This window comes from Drosophila takahashii, chromosome 2L, assembly GCF_030179915.1.
Source record: "Drosophila takahashii strain IR98-3 E-12201 chromosome 2L, DtakHiC1v2, whole genome shotgun sequence".
Lineage (NCBI taxonomy): Eukaryota > Metazoa > Arthropoda > Insecta > Diptera > Drosophilidae > Drosophila > Drosophila takahashii.
In genome coordinates this window covers 6,437,507-6,451,006 of record NC_091678.1, presented here as the reverse complement: position 1 = coordinate 6,451,006, position 13,500 = coordinate 6,437,507, and the positions used below count along the sequence as shown (strand labels likewise).

At 38.7% G+C, this 13,500-nt stretch overlaps 2 protein-coding genes across 3 annotated transcripts in view; one reads left to right on the top strand and one right to left on the bottom strand.

Annotated features, from left to right (window-relative positions):
* Window positions 1–13,500, top strand: part of dpr3 (defective proboscis extension response 3) — a 45,054-nt gene that overhangs the window by 14,560 nt on the left and 16,994 nt on the right. The gene's annotated exons all lie outside the window — the stretch shown is intronic.
* On the bottom strand, window positions 2,935–4,410 carry LOC108066011 (uncharacterized). Of its 2 annotated transcripts, none has more exons than XM_044395047.2 (3): window positions 4,216–4,410; window positions 3,267–4,125; window positions 2,935–3,200 (listed from the first exon to the last, which is right to left on the bottom strand). In XM_044395047.2, exons 1-3 carry the CDS (start codon window positions 4,260–4,262, stop codon window positions 3,168–3,170), a joined length of 939 nt encoding a protein of 312 aa, XP_044250982.1. In that variant the 5' UTR covers window positions 4,263–4,410; the 3' UTR covers window positions 2,935–3,167. The 2 variants fall into 2 exon arrangements, with proteins under 2 accessions (XP_044250982.1, XP_017009817.2); XM_017154328.3 differs by having other exon boundaries at window positions 2,938–3,200; window positions 3,267–4,137; window positions 4,216–4,407.

The window sequence follows — 13,500 nt, the reverse complement described above, 5'->3', positions numbered from 1 at the left end:
GAAAATGTTGAGAATAGAATTTGCTTGTAAATGTAAATAAACATATATTACCTTTTGAGATATGTACTTTTAGTACCATCTGCTGGCACTAAGTGCAAAGAAATTGACTGCCGAATGATATTTATAAAAACAGCAACGTTGTATTTTCAATGACAGTAAAATATTACAAGTGAAAGCCAGCTGAGGAGAGAAAGCAAAACCCAGATACGTTATATAGATCATGAATCTTTTTTATTGCAAATTAAGGATTAGCAAGTGGGAAAGTGCCATCTCGTTGGAATATACGTTTTATGTTTATGAGGTCAGCTAGGAGCGAATGCGGGCTTATGGCCGATACGATAAGTATTGAAAACCGAGAACGGGTTTGACCTTTTTGTGCTGCCATAATTCTTGACTCACTCTTTGTTTAGACGGGCGTGGTCGGGTCGGAAAACACACTCAGAGAGTGGGCAAACAAATCTGTTTAATTAAGGCGAAAGTCCTCGCCTCCTCCAAGACAAGAGCCACTGCCTTGGCAGCCACCACTTCCTCCGGTTTATCTCTCGCCCCGAGCTCTTTGGCTCCGTGTGAGCGATGAGGTGTTGGTTAGCCTTTGGGCCAGGCAAATTGCTTGGTCAGTTCTTTGAGGCCGGCAAACACACTCGCACACCCCGAAGAGTTCATTTCAGTCAAGGATATGCAGGACGAAGAGGCCATCAGGGGGATCGGGGGGATCAAGGGGCTCGGGGGGAGATGGCTAGGTGCCAGAGCGATAATTTGTTGCCAGCCAGTCGCAACCTCTCGTAACTTAGATGCTGCCAAAAAAACAGAAGCTCAATTTATAAATGAAATCGTTTCGTTGCCTCTTCCACGACACGCAGAGAAATAGGTTGAGCTAGGAAATGGTATGAGTTTCAAGGCAGCCACTTAGATTTGGTATTAAGGGCCGTTTTCTCGATAAATTTAAAGTAGGGATAAATCGTATACAAATTCATTTTTAAAGCGTACTTTTACTTAAACATCAACAATTATATATTTTCTTGAGAAATATAGTGCATAATATAATAGTGAAAAATATATCCCAATATTAGATTTTTAAAAATATATTATGGAAATACATATAGGTACCATACACATAAATTTTATATAAATAAATTAATAAATACCTTTAATAAAAATCCTAAAATATTAATAAAGTATATTCCGCAATCTTTAAAAATCCTTTTTATCTAATCAAATAATTTTAAATTAATTTCGTAAAATAAGAACGGATACAAATTTAATCTAATCTAATTCTCGTTAATGAATTATTTTACGTGTACCTCCCCCAACATTCTTGGAATCCCTCGTCCCGACTTTATCCTCCTGGGTTCCGCCTCTTTTGAGCGAGATTTGAATTTCTTTTTGTGTTACTTATCGCCTTGATAGATACACTTGGGTCCATTTGATTGCTTTGATGTATGGCTGGCTAAGAGAAATGGCAGCCGAGAGGAAAGTGCTTGCAGAATAGTAAGAGAAAGGTCGTCGAGGCGTCTTTGATTTGTTGCGGGCTCAATGCACTTGAATTTGTTTGCCTTTGATGTCGGCACATTAGTTTTGGGGCTGATTTGAAAGCCTCACAATTTACCTTAATAGGGTGAAAAATTTAAAATTTTTATTTTTTTCAATTATAGAATATTTTGCTGTTTATTAATTCATGTTGCTATTTTAGTCAAGTTTTCATTAGTGAAATCTGCAAGGGTATTAAAACTTCGGCTTGCCGAAGTTAGCTTCCGTCCTCGTTTGGTGTTTGTTTTCCCCTCGAAATGAACCCGTTTTCACATTCGAATTCTCTGAGCAACGGAGCAACAGTTCCGCAGACCGCAGGAAATGCATTGGCTAATCTATTTGAGCCATCGTGCAGCGTGACGTTACCCCTGCCCCCCGTTCTCGTTGTAAGTTTCTGGCCAACAAAATTGTGGCAGGTTGGCTGGCCATTCCATTCCCCCAGCGACAGCTGCTGCTGCATGCGACATCACAGAAAGTGGGGGAATGGCATGGGTTTTCCTGCCAAATCGCTGCCACAACAAATTCCGAGCGTCTGGCCAAATGAAATAGGATTCCGCAGTGAACCACAGTGGCGGGGCGAGTTTGAAAAATAGAAATAAAATAGAAATCGTGGCTGAGAGGAAACGTCATAAAAGTTGTCTATTTCTCACATAGATTTTCTCGGGGAAAATCGTGGAAAATATATACTCGAATTTATATATATTTCCTTGTGTGGGCAAGTCTATAGAAATGCTTTAGAATCGTCATGGTGGCTTTTGCCAGGATTGCCAGGAGAATGCTGCATCACTTCGCAGAGGAAGAAGATGTTGGTCGGTGGGGGGTTTAGGGAGTACTATGGGTGGTGGACAGCAGGGAGCCACTTCCCCAGGTTGAGCCTGTTGCCCGGCAACTTTTGTGCCCAATCGGATAATAAACAAACACCGGCATCTCAGCTTTACTTTCAAAGCGAGAATTATATTAAAGTCAAGCAGATGCTCTTTTATAAGTAGTTGGATTCCGGAACACAAGAGCCTTTGTAATGGTGTAAAATATGAACATCGTATTATTATTTGTCTAGAGACAAATAATTTGCATTTTATTAACTCAATATGTTCAAGAATTTTCAAATATTTCATATTTGATTTAAATATTTTTCTCTATGTTGTAAATCCATTGGTATTTTTATAAATTTTAAATAGGGAAATATTAAATTAAATTTACTATTTCTATTTAAATATTTAATATTTGTTGTTTTAAACATGGATCTTTAAATTCAATGTTCAGATTTGTATTTACCTTTCCTTTGTTTTTTTATAGAGTGTTTTGTCATTTTTGCAATCAAATGAACTACAATTTCTTTTGAGTAATGCATACTTACAAATGTTTAGTTTTTAGCACACACTGTTCATTCCCAAAGAAATATGAAAAGAGCATTGCATAAACGGAAATTCTATCTCTTCGGCCTTTTCATTTTTATTAACTCAATATTTTCAAGTATTTTCAGTTAAAATTTCTTTCAATTTGAGGGAATTTCATATCAATTTTGTTAGAGCTTTATTTTATCGTTGGGCAGTTGTTTTCTCAACAGGGGAATTTCCATCATGCGATGTTTGGGTGGCCAGATAGGTTGAAATCTCCTCCTGTAGAAATTCAATTCCTGCTTACATTGCTTCCATTTCGACTCGATTGACCTCCTGTATAAAAGTGAATTTGTCTATGCATTTATTGGCCTAAGTTTGTGAGTGGTTGTTGAGACTTACCAGCAGACACTTGTTGGCCAAAGCCTGGGGGCGTGGCCGTTCCCGCCTCAATTTGATGGGGTTGTCCATACGTACATAACGGAGGGCACAACCTTTGTAGGAAAGCTTAATTTCATCACCGCGCTCCGGATTTTCAGGGGACTGTTGCTCTCTATAGCGCTGATCTGATAAATATATTTCCAAGTTGGTTTCTTGTAAAGCCCGGTTGAACATAAAGTTTATCAAATAGCTGCCACAGTCTTTAACTAAATTCTTTCCGTCTTTTGGTGGAATATCGAACAGCATTTCTACGTAGTTGCAATTCTGCAAGTCTGTATCGGGTAAAATAGGTAGAATTTCTACGGGTCGAGCGTTGCTGCCACGTTTGGTGGAATGTCTAATAAAGGGCTTCTTTATATCCTCGAAAGTTCTGCCACTCAACTCTATCTGCTGTTGCAGGCTAATGGGTTCCAGGATTTTAGGGACCTGTTCCACCACAGGACGCTTTAGTCCTGAGCGAGGTTGAGGCGCTTGGACCCGCTCCTTGGCAAACATCTGGGAGCATTCCCGGGCGCGACTTGGTCGGGGCTTACTGTAACCACAATCCAGAGCCTCTATATCGGCAAGGAGAGCTGCATCATCGGGATCCATTGAGTTTCCATCGCAGAGGTCCCTCTCATAAGCCCTCTGATCCACCAAATCCAAGTCGAAGAGCGTTTCAAGTCCCCCGAAATGATGCAAAAAGGGATACTCCAGACTGGGAAACGAAACGGGGTGCACAGTGTACTCCAGAATATCCTTGCCGCAGGGCATAAATTTGCAATCTATCTCAGGTCCGGGTATCTCATTTTTGTAGACAATGGGGCAGAGCAACTCATTGCTGGGGGTTTTCCTGTTTTTAGATTGGGTTCCATAGGGGGTTTTTTGGTTAGCGGAAGGAAGTGCTTCTACCCCTGCCCCCCTTACTTACTGCTTTTCATTCCGCTTCTTCGGTTTGTCCGATTCATTTGCCGCCATTATGGGAGAGCTGTTTTCCTCTTGTTTCTCGCCTCGTTTTCACTGGGTTCGTTCTGGTCTCTCGTCCCAATTGCTCGACAAGTTTTCTGATTTGTGCTTCGTCAGTAACTTTGACAGGCGCTGCAGTTCATCCTGACAGACCCGTCGGCTGCCAGTTGGCAGCTCCGTGTTGGAAAAACTAGGTGCCGATAGCGTCTCGTGTTGCAAGTGGATGGATTGCCGCCTGCGGCTGGAAACTGCGAAACCGTTTTAAATTAAATTTAAATTAAGTTGTGTTACGAAAGACCTTTAAAATATATTTACTTGTTGGAAGCTACGAACAGGAAAATTATTAAAAACTAATTAAATTAAAGCTCAAAAACACGAATAAATAAATATATTACAAATTTTATAATAAATATATTGTAATTTGTTTTCCTCGAAATCTAAAAGATATATAAAGTATATTAATTTGCGGAAAACCATTAATACTCAAATTGATTATCTTAGTTTGTGAGCTTATATTTTTCTTACTTTTTACTTTTTTCAACACTATTGCTGGTTATCCTATCGATAGTTAGGCATTTAATTAATAAAATACTATTACTATTAATACTATTAATACTATTAATTAATATTAATACTATTAATTAATATTAATACTATTAATTAAATGCCTAACTATCGATAGGATAACCAGCAATAGTGTTGGAAAAAGTAAGAAAACTCTATAAAGTGTTGATAAGCTGAAAAGGAACAACCACTTCTGCTCAGCGACACGTGTCCCTAATCAGTTTTAGTTCGTCGAGGTCCCCACCTCAACTTGACTCGTCCTTAATCAGACGACTTTAAAATCCCTTCCGTGTCACTCTCACCCACATTTACCCCCACTTTAAGCCCCACGAACAGCCGAACATCCGCAAGATGGGGGCCACTCGGCCATAATGGACTCTGACTTGGCCACCTTAGGTTTTGGCCAGTGCTAAGCTCATTACGTGCCACGCCTCCACAACGCTTCCGCACATACAATTGCAAACTGTTGTTGTGGTGATGGAAATTGTGCACTGAAAGAAAAGCATTCACTTTTAAATGCCATATAATTTATTAAAAATTAAGCAGTTTTTTTAGAAACAAAAATAAAAAACCTAATAAATATTAAATGCATGGCTTACAAAAATGTACTCTCAAAAATAAAATGATAAAAAAACAAAATAACAATTTATTAAAAATAGAAGTAAATTAATAAAAATTAAAATGAATGAAATAAAATATTTTAAATAATAGAAATTATATAAACAAATATTAAAATCAATTACATGTATATATTTTTGTTTTATATATTAAATCTATATTATTTATTTATCATATAAATCGTACCATTTGAATTTTGTACAATTTATTTAAAGGTATATAATTGCTGTGGAATAGTTAAAAATAAAGGCTTATAAAATAAGCATTACATGGATTAGAACAATTTCTTAACAAAAGAAAATAATTTGTAAAAATTAAAAAACATTTACAAACATATTACAAATCGATGGATTTTAATTTACGAAAATTAAAAATTAATTTAACACTATCTATGTAAAGTAAAATAGCTCTAAATATTTTTTAAATAATCCTGGCTAATTTTCAGTGTGACTGATGGTGATGAGCCGCCCGATAAGAGTGGTTGGGAGTCCTGGTCGTGCTCGTGGTGAAATTAATTGATGCGACAATGGCTGAGCAACGACTAACTTAGGCCTCCAACTCAATTCAGGCCGCCACATCATGAGCTCATCATCATCATCATCGTGAGTTGCAAAGGGGCAGGAAAATTAGGAGGCGGCGGAGAAAAAGGAGGAACGGGAGGATCCGGAGGAGGAGCTGCTGCCGAGATGGGAGGTGTGCCACGAGCCATGTGCCATGTGGATGCCCCATTCGGAGGGCTGTGCAATTTGGCGTGCGGAATTTCATTAGAGCCGCCGCAGTCGCCGGAGCAGCGGAATCAAAATTTAATTTATGCTGACATTGAAGTGTCTGTGGGGCAATTAAATCGACAGCGGGGCGTTTTCGGCTGCCTTTGTGTTGATTAAGTACCGCCGAGCAATATTTTAGCATAATGATGTCCTGGCACGCAGTTGGGGCCTTTCTTTTTTAGTGCCTGCTCTGCTCCTTCGGCAAGCCTTTCACTCGAGTCCCCGCCACTTGGGCCAAAGGATTCACTCGGACCGCCTTTGATGGCTGATGCCCTGATGGTCTGAACGGCTCCGCCTGATTAGCCGCCCGATTAGCCTTTGTGCCCCGGAATTTACGACAGCTAAGCAAATTTTTATTCGAGTTCCTCGACTAATTTGTTGATGGCCTCCTTGATGAACCGTCAACCATTTTGGATTGCACATAATCCGGTTAGCAAAAAGGGATCTCCAGCTTACACGCTTACGTTTAATGGCCGGAAATATGTTACGGACAATCCAAAAATATATAAATTGATATACTTTATCTTCTCTCTCTTGGGATTATATATTTTTGTGTGCAATTTATCTCTGCTATCAAATTTATTTTTTGATAGAGAGTAGTTGATAAAAAAAACCTCCTTCGTCGCACCAACTTTCTTCACTTTTTTTCTGTTAGCTTAAAGTTGTGTTCGGTGGGCTAAGTAGCAAAAGATGATTTTCCCCAGCTAAAGATACTTTTAAGACAGATTCACGGCTTTTACTGTTCAGTAGCTCGAAGTACTTTTCATTTTCTTAAACTGCTTTTCCGCTGTTGCTTCTTTGTAGTAACTTTTTAAAAGCTGCATTTCTTCTGCTAGATACTCTTTGGGATTTTAGTAGATACTTTTCCGCGGGTCAAGATACTTTTGTATGTGAAAGGAGTAGAAAAATGGTTATTCGGTCTATAAGAGAAACTCTATCATAGAATTTTATTTGCTTAATTCGAAGAAACCTTTGAAAAAACATCAAGATTCTTATAATTACATTTTCTTAACATTCATTTTATTTAGGCTTATGTTTCCCACTTTTCCTTTTCCTAATCATGTAAACCCAGTTCTATCATTCCCTTTCTGACCTAATCGCATAAAGAATTTCACTCTTCAAAAGGAAACCCTAAACAGCTTTCGAGTTGCTCTTATTTAGAAATGATTTTTCCTGCCTATTTTGCATTCTATTTCTATTTTCCTGGCATTTGAATGCATTCGTTGGTTTTAAGAGCCCGCATCTGCTGGACTACGATTCGAATTTCGAAATGCTAGTTGAAAGTCGGAGCTATAATTAAGCTCTACAGCTGATTGGACACGCCCACTTTTAAATCGGCCATTCTACTAATTAAGTGCGAACGATGATGACGCTGCCCACTCATGAAATGATGACTGTGTTCTGCCAAGTTTTCCACTTTCCACTGGGGAAAATGTGGCGTTGACAATGGCGGCATCGTTTACTGATTTTTCAATTGTCCCCAGCCGACGGCAGGGAAAATCCTTTGTGGCAGGACGAAATGCGAGGAGGATGGGGAGAAGGGGGAGAAGTTGGCATACCGTTTCATTAGCATTATGCGGCCACAAAAGTATTCCAGGAATCCTGTCGTGTCCTGATCCTGGTCCAGTTTCGGGTCAAGTTGAATTATTTTAATGATCAAGGATTAGACAGAATGAGAAAGGGAGTGAGGGTAGAAAGCAGGATGGTGTCGCATTAGCATGCATTACATCAGGACACATTTGCACGTCTCGCCGGTCCATCCTGTCCTTCCCTGTCCTGTCTTGGTGTTGGTGTTGGCTTACCAGAGGGAATCTCGTCCTCGTCCTCCGAAGGGAGGGGACAAATGAGCATCCTGTAATTACTTTATCCGACATTCGTGTAGGATTTCCACTATTTTCGGGCGGCTTGACATAATAGCAGAGTTATTTGGGCGAAGGGAGGGGAAAAATGGATGATGGAGAGTCCAGAATGGAGATGGGCGTAATTGTAGCCAACGCCCCCGCCCACACAATTAGACGCCTTGCACATTCTCCAAAGCGACATAAATCATAATTACTTGCTCGACCTTTTCCACACACACACCTCTCTCTCTCTCTTCCTCCATTTGAGTGGGTGGTTTTTGGTGGGTGGCTCCAAGCGCACTCGAGTGAAGACGTTTATTAGGCGCCATTACCTCGGCATATAAAGTGCTTTTGGAGGCACTGCGTCCTTTGGTCCTCGGACTCCAACTCAAATTCCTATACCTATTCCTATTCCTCTTCCGACTCGCTCGAATGTGTTTTCTGGACCACTACAATTGATTGCACTGTGGTTATGGGTCGGGTAATTTGTTGGTGCCGTTTCGTTTCGTTTCCTGTCACCAATTCCCTGTTCATCTCCTCCAGCTCCTCTTCTTCTCTACTCCACTTCTCTTGTTCTCCTGGTCCCTCTGGCGAAAAGTTTTCTTTGCTTTGGAAATGCACCTGATGACAGCGGGGTATTGCCAATTTTCCGTATTAGTTTGTGAACGGAAATGAAAATCAGCTTAAGTTGAAACTGTTTTTTTACATAAACTATTGTTATAAAAGTAAAATATTTTGGGGAACCGTTTTTTTTAGTTTTTTTTTGTTAACAATAAAAAATGTAGGAAAATCTAAAATCATATTTTTGTAAACTTTTGAACTTTGATTTAAATTTATTTAGTATCTTAATGGCTGAAATATAAAAACATTATTGTTTTAATGTTCAAGAGAAAAAATTGAACTTATGAAATTCTTAGCTTACATCAATAATAATAAAACTAAACAACTTTTAGAGACCACAGTCAACTTAATAGAAATAAATCTCTAGAGTCTCAAATTGCTTACAATATAAAAAGTTTTCAACTTTTTTTTATTTAGTTCATCATCTTTGTTTTACAACTTTGCCAATTTGATTCCATTTGAGGGCACTGTAATATTCGGCTATTGCGGCCTGAACTTTCAATCTTTTTTTGTTACTTTATTATTGTTTATTTTGGCTTTTCACTCGTAGCTTTTAGTGGCTCTGTTGGCCAGGGACAAATGAAAATTTAAGAGGCATTCATTATTTAATTAGCCGCTGCTTGATGTTTTTTCACTGTCATCGATTTTTCACCTACTCTTTTGGCACCTCCCCTGATTTAGATGCATAATTAATAGATATTAATTTGAGAAAATGAAATATTCGCGGCTTTTTCGTTTGGTGTTTGTACGATTAGTGGTTTTGTGCTGCTGTGATAACTGCTGTTTTAATTTTTTAATTTGGCATTGAATGACGACAAGTATGGTATTTAATATTAACCAAAATCCAATTAGAGCCATGAAATGCGGGCCCCCAAAAAGTAGTCGCATTGTTGAGGTCGATCGGGTGAATTGAATTCATTAGCCACGTCACATGGGGCAATTAGGTTCGGTTTGGGCACTAGCACTTTAATTATCCCATACACAGTCGCTGAAAATGATCAAAGGAAATAGTTTCGAGCTTAAATCCAAAATGTCTAGCCTACTTAAGAGGGCTTCGTTGGCCGGAAGCTATTGCATTAACTATGTGTGTGTGCTTAGTATGCTGGCGTTATTTAATTAATTCAAAGCTCGCTTGGCATTTTGGAAAGTTGATTATCTGCTCGCCTCCGTTAGCTATTAGAAAAGTTTTTATCGAGGCAATTTGCAGGCCCGAGCAAGCATCAAAACTTGCTTAATTGTTGCAAAAAGACAAACAGTGGAAGATTTCCCACACTCGAATCCCCCGGGGGTATGGAAATTGCTTACATAGGTGTAAGGCATAATTAATTTCCAATTAAAGGCCGCTAGGACTCAAACCAACACGGGGGTCTCTCTCTCTCTCTGAGTTCCCAAACTAGGGTTAATGTCGGAGCGAAGGACCTTGGAGTCCTGGGGTCCTCGGGCTCCGCCACTTGTTGTCTTTGTGCACCTGTTTGTGTTGTGACAAAGTAAAAAACCGCAAAGTGTGTGTGTTTACCTTGCCAAAACCATGGCAGTGGCCCGCAGGCAGGAGGAAAAACAATAAGAGCAGCCGGAACTCTTTAAAAGAAAAGTTAGCATCGTCGCTTTGCCATTCAAATTAGCCCTTGATCATTTATAATGCACAGCCACAAAGTGTGTTAGGAACAGGTCCTGCAAAGAAAGAGAGAGAAAAGTTATGGGTTTCAGTTAAACTTTGTAAGACATAAATTTTAAATATGTTTATGGAAATAAATATATATATTGATTTAATAAATAAGTATTAAGTCCAATATACATATCATAACATAAACTTAAAAAATTTTGTAATTAATTTATTTGTGAGAAATAGATAATAACCACCGCTAAACCACCACTTACATCATTATATTTTTAAATTTGTTTTAATAATTAATTTTCATAGAAATAAATATATATATTCTGATAATATTTAAATTGATAAAAAATTATGAATTCAATAGATTTTATAAATCATTTATTGGTGAAATATAGACAATAACCACTTCTAAACCTCCACTTTAAATCATCTGATGTTATTTAAATCTTCTAGCTCCATATTTTCTCCACACTGAGAAAACTTGAGAACGAAAAAATCAAGAACGAATATTCTTGATTTCAGTATTTTGTCTTCTCACTTTTTTTAGCACAAACGTTCTTGAAATCAAGAATAAAACCATTCTTGATCTGGCTTTTTGAGAATACATCATTCTCGATTTCGTTTATCAAGCATGAACGTTATTGAAATCGTCCCCAAGCATTCTTAAAATCGTTCTCAACTTCGTCTCAGAGATGAAAAAAAATAAGAGAGAGGAAAAATGAGAGAGACATTCTCTCTGGAATTTTTCGGCAAGCTACCGAAGTCTACTTCGGCTCTCGTCAAATGCTCGTTTTTTTCGGCCAGTGAAGCGGAGTACACACGCGGACGACACACGTTTAAAGAACCTTCTAGAGGAACTAGATATTTTGAGTGCGCTCCCCTTCCTCAAACGTAAGTATTTAATAATAACAATAGAGTAATAATAAAAATAATGAAAATAAGCTATATAATAAATAAATACTTCGAACTTGTATGTTTGTGAAAAAAAAGTGACGCCACGCTAAATGCATCTATGTATGTATACATATGTGTGTTTGTGCAGGAGCGTGCTTGCGCTTGTAAGGTTCTGTTTTAAAAAAGTAATATGAAATAATACTTTAACTATTTTTAGGCGCTGGAGTGCCTTCATGGACAAGGAGAGATCAATGAGGCGATTCCGCCAATTGCTTTACGTATTGTGTTCCGGGAGAAGCTGTTCGCAAAACTCGAAAGTATGTATATATATAAACAATATACAATTTTTATTATTTATTGTTATTTAAACTATATATAAATTTTGCAGTTTGTGGGACGTAATCAGGAAAAGAGCGAGAAACAAACATCGCTGATTGGTATCGATCCACCTAGAGGAGGTAGCACGCTTGGCAAGGTACATTTTAAAATTATAAAACTTTATATTTATTGTACGTTTTATGTATGTTACTTAAATTTATTCGTACTTACTTAATAATGATAAGATTGCTGTTAGACTTAAATATGTTTAGTTATAAGTAATTTGTAATTATGTTATATCTATAATAATAAATAAAAAATTTATAAAATAAAAAAAGTGAATATATGAAATTTTTAATTTTTCTGAAAAATTCCTTTTTGCATCAAGAGTGGAACATTCTTGAAATCGAGAACGCCTATTCTTGAAATCAAGAACGCCTATGCTTGAATCCAAGAATTTGTCTTCTTGAAACCAAGAATACGTTCTTCTTGGTAAGAGAGAAATTATTAAACCCGAGAACGATTTACTCTTGGAACCAAGAACGCCTATTCTTGAAACCAAGAACGCCTATGCTTGAATCCAAGAATGTTTCTTCTTGAATCCAAGAAGACTCATACTGAAATCAAGAATACTAATTTTTAAAAAAGTAGTCTCAAATCAAGAACACTCGTTCTTGATTTTAGTAAAACCGTTCTTGGCTCACTTTTGAGAACGAAAATACTGAAATCAAGAACGTTGAGAACGGTTTTTTTTCTCGGTGCAGATGTATGTACCTCCTCGACAATTCTATTCTGTTCCACTGTTTTGTTCTGCGGCCGCCTCGTGTTTACATCATTTGCAATTCCCATTCGGCCAAGTTGAAGTCGTCTGGCTTGGACTGGCGGGGTCTGGGAATCGGGCTCTTAGAGCAGAAAACTAGGTTTCAGGTTAATTAAATTTTATTCTAGTTGCCGGCCAGCCGGAAGAGGAAGAGGAGTTGGCCAGGGCGGTATTGAAGCCACAAATCCCACACAGAATGGCCCTTTCAACTGGCCAGTGGTTCGGGGGGCAGCGGCGGCAAGAGAGCAACCACAACAAACGTTTGTTTCCAGGTGGGTGCCACGAGGCGTATACGTGATGCAGATGGGGCAGATTCCCCCCCTCACAATTGTGTGTGAGTGTGTGTGCCATACTTTCTGCCACTCGTTCTAAAATTCATGATGAGCTCCTTATTATTGCTTTGTACTCAAACTTTTCCACAAGAGGCAAAGTTTTCTATTTTCCGCCGTTGTTGCTTGTTTTGTATTGTTTCAAGCCGAAAGGTGGTGGCAGCAATTGAGTCGCTTTTGTTATTATTTTTTGCTTTGCTAGCCCAGGGAAAAGTTTTTCAAAATGCAATCGATCCGAGTTGAGTCAGTAGTTGGTGGCAAAGGGAAATGAATCCCCCAAGCGGAAGGGGATGCAGATCATTTCCGGTTGAGAGTTATGAGTCATTAGCCTGGCTGCTGCTCATAAATCCCTATAGGAATAATATTAAATAAGCCAGGGAAATAATTTACCCTACGATTGTAAGGCAAATAATAAACGAACCTCTTGCATCTCATTTAATTTCCTTAAATTCCTTAGCTTGGAGTAGAAAAATGACTTGGGTTCCTTTACACAAAGTGCCGTCACATAATATATTCAATTATCCTTAAAAGAAAGGGGATTGCACTTGCCAAATTACAAGACCCTGCAAGTGCGATAAGGAGCTCAAAGGGCGCCAGGCAGGACGTTGGAATGCCAGGATGCTAGGATGCCTGGAGGACGATGGGAAGGCAGAACAAGGACTGTAACAATCATCCATCAGCGGACGCAGGATAATGCAATTGAGCAGCAGCTGTCTGCTCGGACACGCCCCCACTTGGCACGCCCCATCCTCTCACACCGCCCACATCCTTCGGCACATCCTTGAAGAGCTGAGCAAAGCGCAAGATAACGGAGCAAAACTGACACAATGATGAAAGTGTGACAATGTAAATAGTCACACACA

What these genes read in the sequence shown, in the direction of transcription:
- LOC108066011 (XM_017154328.3), bottom strand. Translation starts at nt 4,262, where the DNA reads ATGGCGGCAAATGAATCGGACAAACCGAAGAAGCGGAATGAAAAGCA. An exon ending in AAGAAGCGGAATGAAAAGCA is followed by an intron (nt 4,138 to 4,215) that starts GTAAGTAAGGGG and finishes ATCTAAAAACAG; the next exon opens with GAAAACCCCCAGCAATGAGT. An exon ending in TGGCCAACAAGTGTCTGCTG is followed by an intron (nt 3,201 to 3,266) that starts GTAAGTCTCAAC and finishes ACTTTTATACAG; the next exon opens with GAGGTCAATCGAGTCGAAAT.